Raw genomic sequence first — 19852 nt, forward strand, 5'->3', positions numbered from 1 at the left:
TGTGTGTGTGTGTGTGTGTGTGTGTGTGTGTGTGTGTGTGTGTGTTCTGAAACAGCATGTAATTGAATTTCTCATGTACTCAGTGAGCAGGCACACAGCCCAAGATGCATGGGTCTTCAAATGCAGGGTGACAAATTCACAAATGAATGCAACCAAAATATAGAAAAAGAGACCCCCATGCAACAAACATGTATCTACCCCAAAAAGCATCTTTCGATTTTAAAATGTTATCTATATAACAGGTGGAGAGCACTGTATGCTATTTTTTATGATTTTCCTGTGTAAAGAGAAAATGGGTAGACAGAGCGACAGAGAGGAAGGTCGAGGCTAAATGATGAAAAACAACAAAAACTGGGTTAAAGACAGAAAGCACAGCAGAACTGAATAATGGAGCAGAGGAGGGAAGAATGAAAGAGACAGCTGCACAGAAAGATGGAGGTAATGAGTGAGGAAAAGTGAGAAATGGGGTCAGACTGCTCAAATAATGGACGTGTGCAACAGTGCAAGTAAGGAGCAGCAAGCTAACAAAGACAAGGCAATCGCTCTGTCAGTCAGGGGCAGAATACCACTGAATATCTCTGGACTCACAGTAGAGATCTTGATTTTTGGGGGAAATTCTAACCTAGATCTCTTGCCAGGATGTGCACATATTAATGTTATTTAAATTTGTCAATTTAGTATTTTTTATTTTATTTTAGTATTTTTTTATATCTGTCTAATTATTCAATCAGATTAACTGACACTCAGGAGATCCATTTTGAGATAATGACCACTTTAACCAAATTTTGCAGCAGATGGAAAAATGGGTGCACACAATAGCATTTTGAGTTTATTTCGTATGTCTGACTTCTTATGATGCATTAGAGTAATGGTAAGTTCTAGTGTTATTATTTGTTTGTCTTACTTGGGTTTTGTTTAAAGTTTCATCCATGCTCCCTTTTTATGTGTTATTTTCTGTTTCCTGTGTAAGTCGCTTGTCCTCTATGTCTGATTTTTAGTTATGTCTGTCCCTCGTTTCCATGTCCCTCTCCTTGTGTATCATTCTGTCTCCCCAGGGTCCTGGCTAGACCCTCCATGATAACACCAAGGCCTGGAATGGCGCAGATACGTCTGCAGCCTGTCCACAGCTCGGACACAAGCATTTCACTAAATGTTGTACTGTGTATGTGACAAATAAAATTTGAATTTGAGTTTGAATTTAGTCTTATGTGTTTCATGTCTGCGTTTTTTATGTCATATTGTAAAGCTGTTGTCACAGTCTTCGCGTCATTATGTTTCCTGTTTTATTTTGACAGTCTCGTGTTTCCATTTTCAGTGTGTTTAGTTTTGCTTCCCCTGTGGAATCATGTTCATTTGTTCAATAATAAAAAATAGGACAGTCAATGAGATTCACATCAAATTCAGTACATTCACGCTGATGCTTGTCAGTTGCAAAGATCATCATCCACGGGCACAACTGTATAAAAATGTGTATTTGCCAGATAAAAGAACTTGCCAGAAACTTTTGGACATCTCACCATAAATCAGTAAAATATACTGAGAATCTGCTCAGGCAGACGCATTTCTCTCTCCAACACAAGAAAGAATAAGTAGTAAAGATGAGGGTAAAATGGTGGAATAGAAGAGCAGTGATATGAAAGAGACACACATCACTTGGCTGCATGAGCTAAGCATTATTGTGTGTCTGTGTGTGTGTGTTTCAAAGCTGGCATAATGAGGCAGGGGCAGTTCAGGGGCAGTTCAGCTTTACCCTGGAGTACAACAGAACCAATGATGTTAAACCAAGTCTGTGGGGGAAAAAAAACTCCTCAGAAACACAGGAGAAGAAAGAAAGTGGAATAACTAAAACTAGTGCCTAGACTGTAAATATGTCTCATCTGTGAGTTCTTTCATTAATAAAACATTAGACTGTCTCTACAGAATGTTACTCTCCACTCTCTATAGAAAGCCTTTCATTTAAGATTAAATTATTATTAATAATTTGTTATCTAATAATTTGTTCATACAGATTATTTGAAGTCTTCTAATTTTTATTTCAAAAAAGCTAAAAGTATTTATAACCAGATTTGTGTGTGAAACACTAATATAGATGGTTCATAAATAAATTTGTGCATATCTACTGTTTATTGCCTACATAGAATTTTTCTGGATATGGATCATCTAATTTGTTGAATCACACAAAGTAAAAAATATGAAGTTAGGATCTATCCTTGCTGTTACGACAACTCCTGCTGGTTGAAAAAAATAGAAAGAAAGAAAATATAACTGACAAAGGCGGGAAGTTAGGGTGATTAATGACAGAAATGGAAATGTGCTAACTAATGAAGGCAGTGTTTTGCAAAGGTGGAAGGAGTACTTTGAGGAGCTGATGAATAATGAAAATGAGAGAGAAAGGAAAACGGAAGAGCAGAGCATTAGTTTGGAGGAAGTGTTAAGTAATCCAGATTGCATAAATATGGTGTTATAGAGATGTGTAGGAGAAAGGAGAATGGACTTTTTGACCAGACTGTTTAACACAATTTTGGAGCGTGAGAGGGTCTCTGAGAAATGTATAGTAAGTAAGTAGTAAGTACAGACATCTTCACCAACATGGTCCAGAAACGTACACTGGATGAAACCATAGTGTTTCAGCTGAGAAAGAGTACTACAGATGCAATGACTGATTTGAGAGTCTTGGTGGAGAAATAGAAAAGGTCAGAAAGATTTGTATTTTTTGTGATGAATGTATGCTGCTGGTGCAGGGCATATATGAGGACAGTGAAGCAGTGCTGGGATAAGTAGTAGGAATGACAGATAGGTTAATGTGGTAGTAGAATGACATCAGGGATCATCTCTGAGTATGGCGTTATTTTTGTGCCACTATTCTGAGCGCACGTAAAAACAAATTGAGCCATGTAAAAAAAATTTGCAGGTGCAAGTGTTGCATTTTGAGGAGAAATTTATTTTGAGCGAAGAAAAGCTACATTTGAGTGAACAAAATTCATTGCTGCGTGCAAAAAATGTATTTCAGTGTTTGCTATTATCCACACACACGCACAATAGCAGCCCCTCTCGCTCAGTTTTTGAATTTGCGCTTGCTCGCAATGTGTTGCTCGCGCTCTCAACATTTCTGCCCGTGCGCGTTCAACTCTTTCTGTACACCGTTATATTTGTGTCACAAAACCAGCCAATCACAGACTTGGATGCAAAAAAATCTGATTGGCTGCTTTGGTCTCCAATCAGCTCAAAATGACGAAATGCAATATCCCAGAATCCATTTTGTCCAAAACTCAAACGAGGCAGTGGCGGAGGAACACAGCGTGGCGGAGTTTGAAATATTACTCTTTCTGGGTCACAAAATAAACTTTTAAGATATTTTCATGCGAGAATGGTGCTGTGTAAACTTCTAATATCTGCTTGATTTGTCAAGACATCACATATTTGCATAAGTGCTCTAATGTTTTCGGCCACCACACCAGCCTTTTATGGCTAAGGGATAAAAAGACAAGATACCAAACTGGAAGTGATAGAATTAAAGATGCTCAGATTTTCACTGAAAGTGACCAGAATGGGCAGGATTAGAAATTAGTATATCAGAGGGACAGCTTAGATTAAGCTCCTTGGAGATAAGTTAGAGAGATAAGCTTTGGATGGTTTGGACCTATACAGAGGGAGGATAGTAGACAATAAAGGACGCTGAGTGTGAGAAAAAGAAGGTTCATGAATGTAGCCAAAGAGGACATACAGTGTTGATGCAACAGTGGAAGATACTAGGGATAAGGTGAGATAGAGGCAGATGATGCCGACCACTAAAGGGACTGGCTAAAAGAAGGAGAAGACATTTCAAGCAGGAAGAAATCAGCCTCAGGCATGTAATATATCTCCATGAACTGGCTGTCAGTTTTAGCCATGAAATGAAGTCTCCTTCCTCTCCACCCTGAAGAAAGAACTGTCCACTCTACACTTGGACACTGTGTAAACTCAGACCTGTGTCCTTAAACTCATCTAACTCCCCAAACACACACATTTGTTCTGTCTAATCAAACACCCTCACTTAGTGTGTTCTCATGTATTAGATGCTGGAAGGACTTTAAACACTTGGTGAGCATGGTAAGAGGTAACAAACACACAACACATCTACCTTACAGAGACCTAGGGTTGTTCTGTGTATACATATTGTGCTGAAATATAATTTGCATTTCCGCTAAGGGCATGGAGAAATGTCCCTCTTTTGAATGTAAACACAGTTACTTTAAAAGATGTGCCAGACACTTGAAAAGCTTCAAAAATATTTGTCAAACTTTGTCAACACGTCATCAGATGTATCAGGCTTATCTTTTAGCAGGGCAAGAATGCCGTGAACTGCTGCAGGTGAAGGAGAGCTGTGTGTTTTATCCCAACCTCTACAATGACACTATTCAGCATGCAGTCAGGGAGTTAGCTTTTTCAGAAAGCAATACCACAGTTACCACAGACATTCAGTACAAGGGCACTGCATATAAGAAGGAACAGTTTCTTGTGTACAGAAATGACGAGCGTATGGAGTTTGGTGAACTTCTACTCATCTTGATTCAAAATGACACATCTGTGTATGTTCTAATGGATATCCACAAAGGCATCTTCCTCTCAGAATACCATCTGTATTCTGTGACAAAGGACAGTCTTGGGTTACAGTGTATCAACATTAATGACCTGCCTGATTTCTATCCTTTGGTATCATACATTCTTGAAGGATACAGAGTCATTCCACTAAAGCATAGTATTGTGGCAAAATAATGTCCAACTAATAGCTCACTTCTCACTGTAAATAGTTTAACATTAATATAAGTGTTACCTGATCCATACCCTGCTCCATCAAGTGTATGAACTGTATGTGATTTTCTGTGAAAGGGCCTCGCCCAAAACTGAGGAGGCAAAACTGAAGATTGTTGTGACTGAGATGATGGAAAAATGCCCTCATGTAGGTAGAAAACATTCAATTGACGTTGCAAAAAAATGGTGGCAAAATATCCCAATTCTCTGCTAGATTTAATAGAGGGTGATATTGTTGGCGCAGGCTACCTTTCACTTGTCAAACAGTTGCAGAACAGAATTGAAAATGTAAGGCGCACTTCAACACCCAAAATAAGAAAAAGAAAACATCAGACTGACTCAGACCACACAGACGAGATCCCTTTAGAAGAAAGAGCAGCCATGCAGGATTTTGTTTTGTTTTCTTTGTGTGTGTGTGCGTGTGTGTGTGTGTGTGTGTTTTGTTAAATAAAATAACAGTCTGAATCCGGGTCCAAGCCTGACCGAGACTCAGGGCTAGACCAAGCATCAGCTGACGTCTGACTACCTGTAACCTTTGTTTTGGATTTTAAAAATGCTAAAGTGTGACATATCACTGCAAAAGACACTCGTGAAGGGTGCCAATACTTTTGACCATGCATTGTTCACTTCCCCACAGCATTTTGGTTATACTTCGTCTTGAACGTGGTCATGGCCATGACTGTGTGTATATATATGTGTATATACTTAATTTTTACTTTGTACTTGTATTTTAACTGATCAATTATAAAAATGCTTAATAAACTTTTTTATATTTTTATTCTACAGGTGTTTCTTCTCCATAAACCCAGAAAAAGGAACCAAAGTAGAGAACAAAAACTCAAAGCGTCGTCTCAGTGTGAACCCTCGAGTCCTCACCCTGATTCAGGATCTCGCCGACCATGAGTGGCGCTACGCCTAAATCTTGACTCTCTGTTAGTGGACTGTTAGTTTTACTTTGTTAATTTTGTTCCACAATGTGTACTGAAACCTTTTACTGGTCGAATGCATGAAGCCAATTCATGAAGATGTTCTTGCTTTGAAGGAATGTTCTTTATAAAAATTAAAAAAAAAAAAACATGCTGCTACTGCAGTGTTTCTAGACCACATGTGTAGGTTTGTTTCACCACGTGGTTTTCCTGATGTGTTTTCTGACCAAGGCCATGGTTGTGGTGGCAGCAGGGTGCGTGTTGCGTTGCATGGTGATTATGATCATTTTTGGAACAATATGTGTTTTTTGTTTTAAAGTCTTAACAGGTATTTAACTTTTTCTGGTGGAGGGTCTAACAAATGCTTGTTTCATGAACATGGTTCTTGCTTTGCAGGAATATTCCACAGCTTTTATAGCCTATATTTTGATTGAATTGTGTAGTTGCTGTGTGCCTTGCATATTGTGTTAGTTGGAAAAAATGCATCCACTTGCTGTCATTTGGCTAATCTGGCTGCAAAATAAATTTCCCAGAAGTGATATTTTTCTCTCTTGTGTTTTCTCAAGATTTTTGCATGTTTGGATGTGGGCGTAGCAGTAATAAATTTGCTGGTTTATGGTTAAAATTTTACATTAAAACATAAAATATACAGCATAGTAATAGATTTTATGTATAATATACAGAGCAGCTCCATTTAATATGCACAGTTTCACCGTTGTTCTACCATTTTAAATTAGTTTTTTGTTCGATATTTCCCTGTTAATTTTACAATTTATGGATCCACAATAAGCATTTATTACTTGTAAAAGATACAGGAAATAGTCTATTTATTACACATTAATGTGTGAAATTAACTTCTTTTTTCTGTAGACTTAACAGTTTTAATGTGAGTTTCATTCACTGTAAATCAATTTACATATTGCATCTGTAAAGCGATATACTGTGCTGCTGTATTTTTTACAGGAAGTCCCTGGTAACCCCAGCTGCCAGCGTTTTCCTGTAAAAACAGCACTTTTTTTTTACAGTGTACTGCCAGGTTGAAGCCAGCAATGAAAGTACAGCTACATGTATTTTTCAATCTGAATGGTGTGGGAGATGGAGAACAACAAATAGTTTCTCTTTAAAGCAAAGGTAAATATTGGATTTTGTTAACTTCTATGAACATACATAGGATGGACTGCAGAAAGTAGAGTAGATAGTGCAGTACTGTTTGGCTGCCCATGTGGTCATGTCCCAGTACCTCTCAAGTCACATGAAAACTATGAATAAAGAATTAGATCTAAGAGGTTTCATATCCAACTTTTTCTAGAATATTATCTGTTTAGATTACCCAAAGGTACAAAAAAAAAAGTGTAATTCCAAAATGTACAAGACTCAGTTTCAAAAGTAACATCTCACTGCTTCTGAAAATTGCCCCATTTATCATGTAGCTTAAACAGAACAACTCAAACACCTTTGTTTGCTGTGACTCAGTAATTGTTAGAAGTTTAATCCCAAAAGTGTTGGTTCTGTTCATCTGGATGGAGCATTTTGAGTGGGAGAAACATTTCATGACTCAGCTGATTGCAGGTGTCCCCAACCTTATGTTGTATGTACTGTTATATCCCTATGGGTTAAGAATGGGATGTCGCTTAAGTTCATATTCATGTGAAGGCAGATAAGTGAATACTTTTGAAAGTATAGTGTATGTCACTATTTGTGGAAAGAAAATTCCCTACTTTTGTTGACTTTCACAGTTAATCACTGTGTTATCACAAAACAGATGCATGTAACTGGCAGCTTGACAACATTCAGTTAGAAAATTACTGATAGCAGACTGACTCCATGTTGCTGCCACTTTATGTCCATCTTAATGGGCATAAAGTGACTTTGAAGATGGCAGCTGACTGCTAGTGGTTGTAGACCGAGTCCCCATCTTTGGAGCAACTATTTCAAAGGCAACCAAATCTCAGGTTCATTGTAGGTCATATAGTAATTTTGGTCATGAGTGGAGGTGATTGGTCTCCAACTGCAGTTTTTCCTAGTGTGACTGTCATTTGAAAACAAAAAACAAAACAAGCCTAGATCTGATTAACTGTCTGATATGAACCACTGAATGCGTGACTCATTAACTTTATTGCATTACAGTTGAGTTTGGATGCTGCAAAGTGAACTGATATAGTATGAAGGTCATGCTAGTATTTTGCTGTTTAAGGCTTTTTTTTGTACTGTCCATTTAACTCTGTATCTCACTAATGGGAGTGAAGTGTGAGGAGGGAGTGAAGTATTCACTTTGCTCATTAACCTTTAAGATCAGGGAGCAGTTTTTGGTGTCCTGCTGTTGCCTGCTGACTAATGACTGCTAAGAAAACCTTTTCAGCGTTGCCAGTTAAGTTCCTATTTGATTATCAGAGTCGTAATGGGGGGACTGGAGGCTATCTCAGCTACATAGGGCGAGAGGCAGGGTTCACAATGGACAGATTGCCAATCTGATGCAGGGCTAACACAGAGACAGACAAGCATTCACACTCATATTCACTTTTTTCACTGTTAAAGTTTCAAGAAAAATAAAGGACAAAATAAACAATACACACTGACAAATGTAGAAAAACAGATATTAGTCACAGACTGCTCTAAAATATTCTGTTGCTGAATGTTAATAAAATTCTAACGTTGAGTATCAATAATAAATGAAGAAAAGATGCACTGTGTGAATAATGCATTGTAATAGCCTTTGGAAGTTGCTCATTAATATTACTGCTGTAACTTGGAGCTGTTTTAATGCCATGCATCAAATGCTGAAATGCATTACTGCCCCAGCTTAAATTATTTTTTACAACACCCCCAGTTACTGAAATTGAAGCAGTCAAATGAGCTGTTCCCCATTTTATCAAGACATTTTAGGGGTATTCAAATGCAGAGAGGAAGAGAAGGCCATAAAATTGTGTGTGATTTTATAGGCTTCCATAAACATGCTGAGAATGGGGAGGATATAAGAGAGAAAGCAGGTCAGAACAATTTGCATGCCTTCATTGGGTTTTAAACATAAAAGCTGGTCATGAGTCGCTGCACATGGTTCAGGGAGGAGCAAGATTTACAGGTGAAGGTTTGGCTCATGACAGCATGGAATACACTCTCTAATACTGACCCTGTATAGAAAACTGGAAGGGCATTTTTTTCTTTATAAAAATGTAATTAAAGCTATTAACCTCAAAATGACAGCAAAACTAAAGAAGTTGATACATTTTCATTAGACGATGTATATGCAAGTCATTGAATTCAGCATTTAAAGAAAGCACTATTACTTAAATTTAAGAGATTAAAACACTAGAAGCACCAAGGGGTTCATTTTTATTTATTTATTTTTAATTTTCATTTGCATTTTAAAAATCCTGCAGCTCTGTAAATTAAAACCATATACATTTAGGGGCTTATTAATCAAATACTAAATTTGGGGATGTGTGGGATCAAAAGAAAAAAACAGTTGACCACTTTTACGTAAAACCACAGAGGACGTCATTCTGACCCACAGAAATGTATGAATGTAAACTCAATACAGGGGCCCACTGGATTGTTTGCATACAATTTAACATTTATCCATCCATCCATCCATCTTCATCCGCTTTATCCGGGGCCGGGTTGCGGGGGCAGCAGCCTAAGCAAAGAGGCCCAGACCTCCCTCTCCCCAGCCACCTCCTCCAGCTTCTCCGGGGGAATACCAAGGCGTTCCCAGGCCAGCCGAGAGATATAATCTCTCCAGCGTGTCCTGGGTCTGCCCCAGGGCCTCCTCCCCCTCATTTTATTATTTTCGATTTTATTTTATTTGTACAGTGCCTCATCACAACAACAGTTGCCTCAAGGTGCTTTATATTGTAAGGTAGAGCCTACAATAATACAACAGAGAAAACCCCAACAATTATATGACCCCCTATGTAAAAGCGCTTTGGCGACTGTGGGAAGGAAAAACTCCCCTTTAACAGGAAGAAACCTCCAGGAAAAACTAGGCTCAGGAAGGGGTGGTCATCTGCTATGACCTGTTCGAGTGAGGGGACGAAGGGAGAACAAAAGACATCGTGTGGAAGAGAGCCAAAAATTAACATTAACATGAAGGCTGCTGTAGCATATGCCAAAGCTAGCTGATAAATAAACATTGAAGACTGTAGTTAGATAAAAGATGAATAATTGCTCCTTGGACGAAATGGGATTTTGAACCAGAGCACAGCAGGTCAGACTGATGATTTTTTAACATGTTTAAAATAAAGATTCAATTCAATTCAATTCAATTCAATTGGCGACTGAATACGTGGAAAACCAGCAAAACCTGCCTTGTCTGAGCAGCAACGGAAACCTAGCTGACAGAGTCCAGATTATGGAGAACCAATCAGGGCCAATAAAGAGTGAAATCCAGAGTAGAAAAGGCCAGTTGAACAGTTTAAGGCCTGAAAAGCAGAGCTGAGGAGGTGAAGCTATGGACTTAATTGAAGCAGTGTGGCGCTGTGAAACAGGCTTTGACTGTTCTACTTTCACAATAATTATTTCAAATGTATTTCTTCCCAGCTTCTCAGCAGCATTCGATACTGTTGACCATAATATCCTATTAGAGCGATTAGAACATGCTGTAGGTATTACAGGTACTGCATTGCAGTGGTTTGCATCATATCTATCTAATAGACTCCAGTTTGTTCATGTAAATGGAGAGTCCTCTTCACACACTAAGGTTAATTATGGAGTTCCACAGGGTTCAGTGCTAGGACCAATTCTGTTTACATTATACATGCTTCCCTTAGGCAGCATCATTAGAAGACATAGCATACATTTTCACTGCTATGCTGATGACACCCAGCTCTATCTGTCCATGAAGCCAGATAACACACACCAATTAGTTAAACTGCAAGAATGTCTTAAAGACATAAAGACCTGGATGACCGCTAACTTTCTGCTTCTTAATTCAGATAAAACTGAGGTTATTGTACTCGGCCCTGAAAATCTTAGAAATATGGTATCTAACCAGATTCTTACTCTGGATGGCATTACCTTGGCCTCCAGTAACACTGTGAGGAACCTTGGAGTCATTTTTGACCAGGACATGTCCTTCAGCGCACATATTAAACAAATATATAAGACTGCTTTCTTCCATTTGCGCAACATCTTTAAAATTAGAAATATCCTGTCTCAGAGTGACGCTGAAAAACTAGTTCATGCATTTATTACTTCCAGGCTGGACTACTGTAATTCATTATTATCAGGATGTCCAAAAAACTCACTGAAAAGCCTTCAGCTAATCCAAAATGCTGCAGCAAGAGTCCTGACAGGGACTAGAAAGAGAGAGCAGATTTCTCCTGTTTTGGCTTCCCTTCATTGGCTTCCTGTTAAATCCAGAATTGAATTCAAAATCCTGCTCCTCACATACAAGGTCTTAAATAATCAGGCCCCATCATATCTTAATGACCTTGTAGTACCATATCACCCTATTAGAGCACTTCGCTCTCGCTCTGCAGGCCTACTTGTTGTTCCTAGAGTATTTAAAGTAGAATGGGAGGGAGAGCCTCTGGTCTATCATGGTTCTTTGCTTGGGGAAGAGAAGATTATTGAGCAAACAAAGTAATTCTAAGCCCAATTAGATACCGAGTAAAATAAAAGCTTATTGACAACAGTTTCCCTGGGACACCATTTTCCTAGCCTCACTGAGCCATGAGCAGCTCCATCTCTGTGATTGTAGGGCTTTGCAGACTGCTTCTGTGTAGCTTCATGAAGCTTATGTGTAAGTTGTAGGAAGAAGATCTGCAATCACTCAACTGTTTGCTTTTCCTGTATGATCAGGCTGTTAGTTCTTATTCTTTATATCACTTCCTCTTTCTCACACTGTCAAAATCATTGACATCATCATTCCACTCCAATCATTTCCTTGCCAGCTTTTTATGAGCCAGCCTGCTCCTGTTCTGTGTGCTTTAAATTTTAGCACTGTTCTGTCATTCAGTAAAATACCCACAGTTAAAGTACTCACAGTACTTCTGCTCTAAAAAAAAGAAAAGAAATATTGGTTGAACAATTTCAGGAGCTGCACGTACAGTATAATAATCAACCTACCTCCTGGAAGACTGGACTCTCGTGCTGATTGTCTATTTGCACAATATCAGAAGATCAAATGATCTCAGTCCCAGCCCACATTAGCTGATGGCTCACCTGATGCCTTCTACATATCTACTTGGAAAATCAAAAGACAAGATTAAAGGAAGCCAAACCCTGTGAATAAAACCTTTTATGAGACCCACATCTGAATCGATGGTCGCAGTTGAGTGGGGCTGACTAGATACACACCGACATTACACATTCTGACATACTGACCAAGGGCCAAAGGAGAAGACAATAGTAACTTTCAAACTGTCTACTCCTCAAAGAGTTAAGATGCTGATCATTTCTGCACAACTCTCATGCAGCACTACATCATATCCCATTCAATGGGTGGATGGAGATGGAGCTAACTAATGCACTACAACAAATTAAAAATTCAAACAAAGCATCACTGTGTTGCCTAAAAGGTGTATTTTTTTTCTCAAACTAAAGAGTTACAGGCTGAGATAAATTCGCTCCCTCGCCAGTAAAAATAAATACTTCTTAAAAAGATTTGTTGAAATGTGTTTCCTGAAACCAGTTTTGTGAACAACAGCCAGCTTCAGCATACAAAACTTCAATTCAATAGGAATCAACTTGCTTTATATAACCAAATCACAACAACTGACTCAAGGCACTTTATATTCTAAGGTAAACACCCTACAGTAATACAGAGAGACTCCAACAATAAATACACTAGGAACCACAAATAAACCAGTAATTTGAGAATGCAGTGCTCTACAACAAATGATAATGAACTATGAAAATACAGTCCCACATAGGAAAATTGGTATGGTCCGGATCTGGCCCACGCAGTGTGATTACACATGGCCACATACCGCAAAAAATGACGGCCCTTTGGTGGCCCAGATCTGGTTTGCCAGATGTGCGAAGGACCACCGGTGTGTCTGCAACTGGCCTTGTGTTGGCCCATGTGTGGTCCACATCTGGCAAACCAGATCTGGGCCACCAAAGGGCCGTCATTGTTTGTGGTATGTGGGCCATGTGTAAGGTGTGTGCAGCCACGGGCCAGTTGCAGACACACTGCTGGCCCTGAGCTGGCCCAGAACAGTTTCAGCTCTGGCTCCAGATGTCAGCCTAATGAGTACTTTAATCAAGCCATGTAATAAGAACATGTGCATAATACTGCAAAAGGAAGATGACAAAACTGCTCAGACAGAGAATTAACTGATTCTTGCATAGGGCTTTTGTACTCTCCCAGATTACTCAATACAATATGCCACATTCCCCCAATCACACACTTTCTCTAAACTGAGTGCTTCCTAATTACATTCATACTTGACATGCAGACAGGTGGAGCCAGGGATCACACCACTAACCTTCTGATCAGCAGGTGACCTGCTCTACCTCCTGAGCCACAGCCACTTAGTGGTAAACTTGAGTAAACCCTCACTAGGTTTTGGATAAAGTGTACACTCACAAACCTGTCAAACCTGCGTTTGAAACATTAGCCACCATAGCAGTATAGTATTGTAACATGGCATTTGGGTCTTCTAACTAAAGTAGGAAAATAGGAACATAAATAGTGCCATCATTGCCAGACCTGGCCCACATCTGGTTGACATACACCCTGCCATGACACCAGTCAGTCAGAAGTGCCAGCTTGATACCAGAACCGGGCCAGACCTGCTTGCTATGCGGGGGTGTTTCTCTCTATGAACCTTCAAAGTTTTTCTTAGATCTTGCTGTGGTGATGAAACTGAGGGTGTGAGGGTGTTGTGTCAAATTTGCTCTACTTGACCAAATTCTTCTGATCAAAGCCTCTGAACAAACTGACGATGTCTAATCTTCTAGTTTGCATCTAACTGCATCCCTCATTTACATAAGAGAGGAACAGAGCATAGGATGCTATAGGGCTCATCTACAGATAAGACATGAGCTGCCTTATCACAGCAGAGGAGAGTGCAGCATGTGATTACGTCTGTGAGCTCCAGAGTGAACTCTGATGACCTCAACGGTTTTTTCTTATCTCTTGTCTCTATTTGTCATAATAATGTTCCCATCCCTCTCCTTCAGGAAAAATGGAAAATGTACACACACCTCTTAAAAAGACATCAGTTCTTAATGGGAAAAAAAATCATGCTGGAGATCTATACTCATAAGGGACTGCGTAATATGTTATGAACAAAAGGATGTTTGATGGGAATGAGAATGACCAACATACAGAGCGATGAATTCAGAAACACCCCAAAAATCAAAGTGAAGAAATATAAAGCAGCAGATTAGTCTCTTTTGCCAAAAATTCATTGCATCAAATCAAAACTGTATATTTGTATAGCCACTCCCCCCAAACTGCTTGTGTTCTAAACATAATGTCCTAGAGGTGTTCTATTGGATTTAGGTCAAGCAATTGTTTCTGCGTGTGTTTGTGTGTGTGTGTGTGTGTGTGTGTGTGTGTGTGTGTGTGTGTGTGTGTGTGTGTGTGTGTGTGTGTGAAGGGGTGGTGGGCAATCGGTGGTATCAATTCCTTCATCCTCCGGGATGTGTCTCCTTACTCTCACAGCTGTCGCACACCGCCGTGCACTATAGGGTCTAACAGTGAGTCCAAGAATTTCATCCCAATTCCCAAGCGTCAGGGTGCCACTGTCTAGCCTGTAAAGGTCTGTGCTCATGGATATTCCTCCCCAGACCTTCACTAACCCACCACCATTCAGGTAATGCTGAAGGATGTTACAGGCACCATATCATCATCATTGATCATTGTAAAGAGCAGGGGTAGATGGACATGACCAACACATTTACAGGTACTCAAGATGAGAACAACATGAATGTTACTTTTGTAAGACTAAGACTCATAAAAGAATCAGCAAGCAGACAATTAAAAGCAGCCAGGAGTCAGCAGAGGAAGGCAAGGAGAAACCATTGTTTTGCATCTGACCTGTTTAGCAAATAAAAAGCCATAAACACAGCAGATCTGAACAAACTATGCATCAGACAGCCAAGACTAAAATGGAGCTAACCACCCAACCCTCTATAAAACAAAGCCTGCAGGGCTCATAATAGCTTTTTTATGTAGGGCAGATCTGTTTCCCAGTGCTTTTCAGATTTTTAGGCTCAAGTCCCTGTAGTCCTCATTATTGCATGTTTGTGCTCAATCCTAAATAAACCATAAAAAAAATCCACTTATACTGGATACACATAGCGAGCACATTAGTTCTAAGTATTAAGTCAGTCTTCTATCTGGAATCAGAGTCAGGGAATGAATCACCAAATGCAAAGTAGTGCATGTATGCAATGATGAATGTAGGATGGAGAAGTAATCATAATTAATCATAGGTAGCATAACATAGCATGACCATTAAAATAAGGCCTCAACTAATGGAAAACTAAAAACAGTTGTAACTGTCCAAAATATGTTCATAGGAATTAATCGGTTATCTAACAAAATAAAAGATGCAGAAAACTTCAATGAAATCATATTAGCTTCCAGAAAATGCATTCCATCACGACTAACACACCTTATCAAGTATTCACATAGCTGACAGAGAAAGAGAAGCTACTTGGGTCTGGTAGAATTTACACAGAACAGGTTTAAGACAAGTCTAGCTGGACTACAGCTGAAGGATCAAGTTCAGCAAAAAATCTGAACAAATGCAACCCAGTCTAATGGAATGAATATATAGAATTAGTTGAAAATGAGGTTACTGCTAACAAAAATACAAAATATATTTTCCTGCTCATATGCAATGCATTGTGAAATAATAGAGGTTATTAACACCACTGCACTATGCAGTCTGGACCTACACTTGCTCAATGCCATTTTTACAGTTCATTACAAACAAATGATTTGCAAGCTTACACACAGTAGCACTTAACAAATGACTGTTTTTTGCAAACTGCTGATAAATGTTTAGGTCTTACACAATTCTTATATGTGCATGCATGCAGGATGCATGCTTGCAGTAGTAACAAATAACATCAGTAACATCATGCAACTATAATTATCTGGACGAAAGTTTTAGTGTTTTGTAAAACTGTTGAAGAATCATATATGACCCACTAGCAACCTCTCACCCTGAGCCTTAGAAACACAAGATGTGAAAACTGAAAGTAACCTTCCCATTTGATGGTTTGATGGTTGCTTTTCTGGCCTTAAATTGAACCAGCAGGAACCTAAAACTACCCAGTTTTCCCTACTCAAGGGATTATCAAGAACATGAGTCCAAACAAAGGATACACATTTTAATCAACATTACTTTCAGATCATTCCCAACTGTAAATTGTCTTCCAATCTATGCAGAGTTTTAATTAGAGGTTCTTTTGGTTTATTTTTTTTGAAAGACTTTAACACAAGACTTTGATGGCTGCAGTAGTATTTGATTTTGTATATTTTGTCTTTGTTTGTACTGTGGCATCTAATTTCACTATGCCAAACATACTTTACCAGTCATACAACATCTACTATTTCGTACCACATTTTTCTTCTTTATCTGTTCTTTAAAAATGTTTGCCAAAACCTCATTGCCAATTTAGCGCTACAGGTTAAAGTGGGATTTGGTGTGGTGCAGTGATGCAGAGGGTTGAAATGACTCACTCAAAAACAAGACAGGCTATAATCAGCTGGCCTGTACTGTTCCTGTGGCTTTGAGTTTGACTTCTCTTTATCAATTTAGCCAGTTGAATTCTACAAAAAAGCAGATTCTACTTAGGCTATAACTGGACAAGAATGAGCAGGATAAACGATATCTGTAGAGTTTTAAAGTATACGTTGGTTTTCTCCTAAAGCAATACCAAGCTGCAGCAAACAAAAACCCTCTTGATGTTTTTCTATAAATGATCACTCTCTCCACTTTCACCCCTGGTTAGCCCCTTTTGGGTCTTGTAGTGTCAACCAAATCCAAACACTACCCATGTGTGGTGGTATCATTGGCAACCTTGTTAATAAAACTGAGAAAGTGGTCTGGTTTTTTTCTTTGCTTGAGCTCTGTTATATTACGTTCGAACTGATAAGCCAATAAAAAGATTTCAACAGAAAACCCAAGGATCAAGTTGATCTCATCGATGCAAACTCAAACTGAACTTACCAAAAGCAGCAGCTCCTCCAGGAGGCTGAGGTCCCACCATTGTCTGTTTCCCCCCTGGAGTTGGGGGTACAGGTCAGGACCAGGATTTATCCACAGCAGGGCCAACTGTGACCACCCCAACATACTCTACAAATGTCCCTGGAAAGTTTCCCTTCTCCTTGGTCCTCTCATTAATCCCATGCAACCAACCTTTGGGACTCCGCTCACCCCCCTCCTGGTACTCCAGCCCCACTGCTGTCATCAGTGTGGCCTTCAGAACAGTGAGCAGGTCGCCTGGCTGGAGACTGATATCATCCCCATGCTCACGCTCATATTCAAAAAGCGCCCGGTACTGGAAGCTGTGAGATGCCATAGCAACAAGAGTTCACAGGAAGGTACAAAGCTAAACCTATTGATGTCACCTGAGATTTTTTTGTATTAAAAGTGAAATTAAATAGTACTAAATGAAAACTCAGTTAATTCAGAATACCTGAGGTGAAAATGGTTCTCGCTCTAAACCTGGGATTCATGGGATGCCACCTGAGATTTGCTCTGCCATGCTCACTGAGATGAACCAATTGAAATACATCTGTTCAAAATCCTATCCCTGAGGTGCAATTAGACCCATAACCCCTTAAAGAAAAGGTCCAAAGTTCTTTATCCAAAACTTCCTCAATTGTGGTGAACTGAACAGTCGGCTGGTCTTTCCTGATTTGGATATCCACACAGTTCCTTAAAAATCCACAGTAATTCACCTGTCAGTCACAGGGACCCAGTCTGAGGCTTGCGTGCTTTTACAATCCAAATATTCAGAAAGGCAGATTACCCAACACACAGTGTCTGTGATTTGAAAAGACAAAAGACAAGATTGTTTCGGGACACCAGGCAGTCTGGAAACTGAAGGGTGTCCAACTTTTGCCAGACCTTTAGATGAAATCCCAGAGTGTAGATATTTTCTCCTGATGGTAATCAGTCTACTTGGAAGCCACACACATATACACACTCACACACATACACACACACCTGAGGAAATCCACTGCACTGCAGAATTTGGCTTTCTTTACAGAGTGCCTCTGTGTGCACTCTTCTATATGAGATCCTGCTGCCTCTACTTTCTTGTCTGCGTAACCATCTGACGCAGACTGACACTCCTACAAACTTAAAATGGAGTTAGATTGTCAACAAATGTACTGTTTTTAATCCAGCATGTTAGAATTTTAAACCAAGAATATATTGACACATGTTTTTTGCACTAGAGAAATAATAATAAAAAAAATTACAATATCTGCCTGAGGGTCAGTTTGAATAAATAAAAAATAATCAAAATGTAATAATATTTTAAATAAAACGCATATCTCACACCATTCTGTTTGCAGGCTGATGAACCCTAAATATTACCAGTTACAAGAAGCATGACTAGGCGAATATGAAGTTCGCCATGCTCTAGTCTGCCCTGCTGTCGGCTTCCCACAAACACGCCCCAAACTCACCACTGAAACTGCACAGAGGAACTCTCCCCTTCCACTGATGGCTCGGTGCGCGAACTGTTAAGCTTCGCCAGTACCTGAAAACCCACAGAGCGACCCAAATAATCAAAGCCCCGACTGGAGGATAAGTTGATGGCGTTGGCTGGTCAGAAGACAGGCAGCCTGCTCTGTGTCGTAGAGAGCGGCAGTGCTGATGTCAGTAAAGCCCTCCTCCGCCTTGTAAAATATGCCAGTGAGCGGCCGAGACGGGACGGGTCGGTGCGGCGCACCGACGCAGCAACTGCAGCAAGATAACGAATCCCATATAGGTTTGATTTTGTTTTTTTGTTTTTTGTTTTTTTTTTGCGTCTGTCATTATAATGTTACTGAGAGTTAAGATTAGATGGGAATTGTGGAGATGCCAAAAAGCATGAATTATGTAACAACTGTGGGACGTCCAGTGCGAGTCTGCAGGTGTCCGAATGCCGAGTTCGCATTTTAGGAATGAATGAATAAGTAAAACAGAAGATAGAGGCATGCGTGATGGAGAACGGCAGCGCAGCTTTGTTTGTAGTCTGATGCACAAATGACGCAGCAACAGAGAGCCAGAGATTGCTGCGTCATCAGGTGCGCACATTTCCAGGGTAGAGATGGAGAGCACTCCATACTGCAAAAAGACAGATTATTCCTGCAGAGGTCAGCAAAATAGGACGATAGAAAAGTGCGTGTGTGTGTGTGTGTGTGTATATATATATGTATGTTATGCACACATGCAAACACACGTGCACATATGTATGGTTGATTTTAAAAACTGGTTTAGTTTTGCCATTTTACCTGCTTTGTTCTTGGGGTTTGGTTTTGGGTGGGATAGTGCATTTGATATATTCTACTTGCCTCTATCCCGTTCTGAGACGATGTTTAAAAGGAGATATAAAGTAAATCTATTCTTTAACCATGAGAACGGTTTAACCATGAGGCGGAACACCTTGAAGTATTCCTTCCACTACCAAGTATGTCCTCACCGTGTCCAATCAGTGCGTGCACCACTGCCTTTCCCTACTTTTTCACCTGATAGTTTTCCAGATTCAGAACAAGAATGAGAATGAGAGGCAGTCCAAAAGTCTTGTTCCATGGCATAGCCAAACTACATATTTATTTAATATGCACATTGAAGTTCACATCCTGGTCAAAAATGACTCTATATAAATACAATATAAATATATATATAAACAAATCTTGAGTAAGCATCTGGTTAGACCATACTGCTAAGATTTTTAGGGCTGAAAATAATAACCACAGTTTTATCTAAATTTAGACGCAGGAAATTTAGGGGTTATCCAGGTCTTTATATCTTTAACCTTCTGGAGTCGTCAGACAGGCCAGCGTGTCCGTGACAGATTTAAGATGATGTAGCAGCAAGATGCAGCCTTCATGAGTCTTCACTTCAACTCTAAAGTGCGGACTTGAAACTATGCCAAGTAAAACTAGAGAAATGATATATAATTTGCGCCATGGTTTTTACTGCATACTGTTGTCTAAAGTGGATGAAGCATTC

The 19852-nt window shown here is 39.6% G+C and overlaps 1 protein-coding gene across 3 annotated transcripts in view; it reads right to left on the reverse strand.

Moving 5' to 3' along the window:
• Positions 1 to 18502, reverse strand: part of pik3r3b (phosphoinositide-3-kinase, regulatory subunit 3b (gamma)) — a 232412-nt gene extending 213910 nt beyond the window's left edge. For 2 of the 3 annotated variants that reach the window (XM_026147115.1, XM_026147114.1), the window contains exon 1: positions 16853 to 18128. In XM_026147115.1, coding sequence (XP_026002900.1) covers positions 16853 to 16892 — 40 coding nt within the window. In that variant the 5' untranslated portion in view covers positions 16893 to 18128. Of the gene's footprint in view, positions 1 to 16852; positions 18129 to 18321 lie in introns of those variants that run through there. The other variant, XM_026147116.1, reaches the window with a different exon arrangement.
• Between the last annotated feature and the right edge of the window lie 1350 nt (positions 18503 to 19852).

This window comes from Astatotilapia calliptera, chromosome 17 (assembly GCF_900246225.1).
Source record: "Astatotilapia calliptera chromosome 17, fAstCal1.2, whole genome shotgun sequence".
Lineage (NCBI taxonomy): Eukaryota > Metazoa > Chordata > Actinopteri > Cichliformes > Cichlidae > Astatotilapia > Astatotilapia calliptera.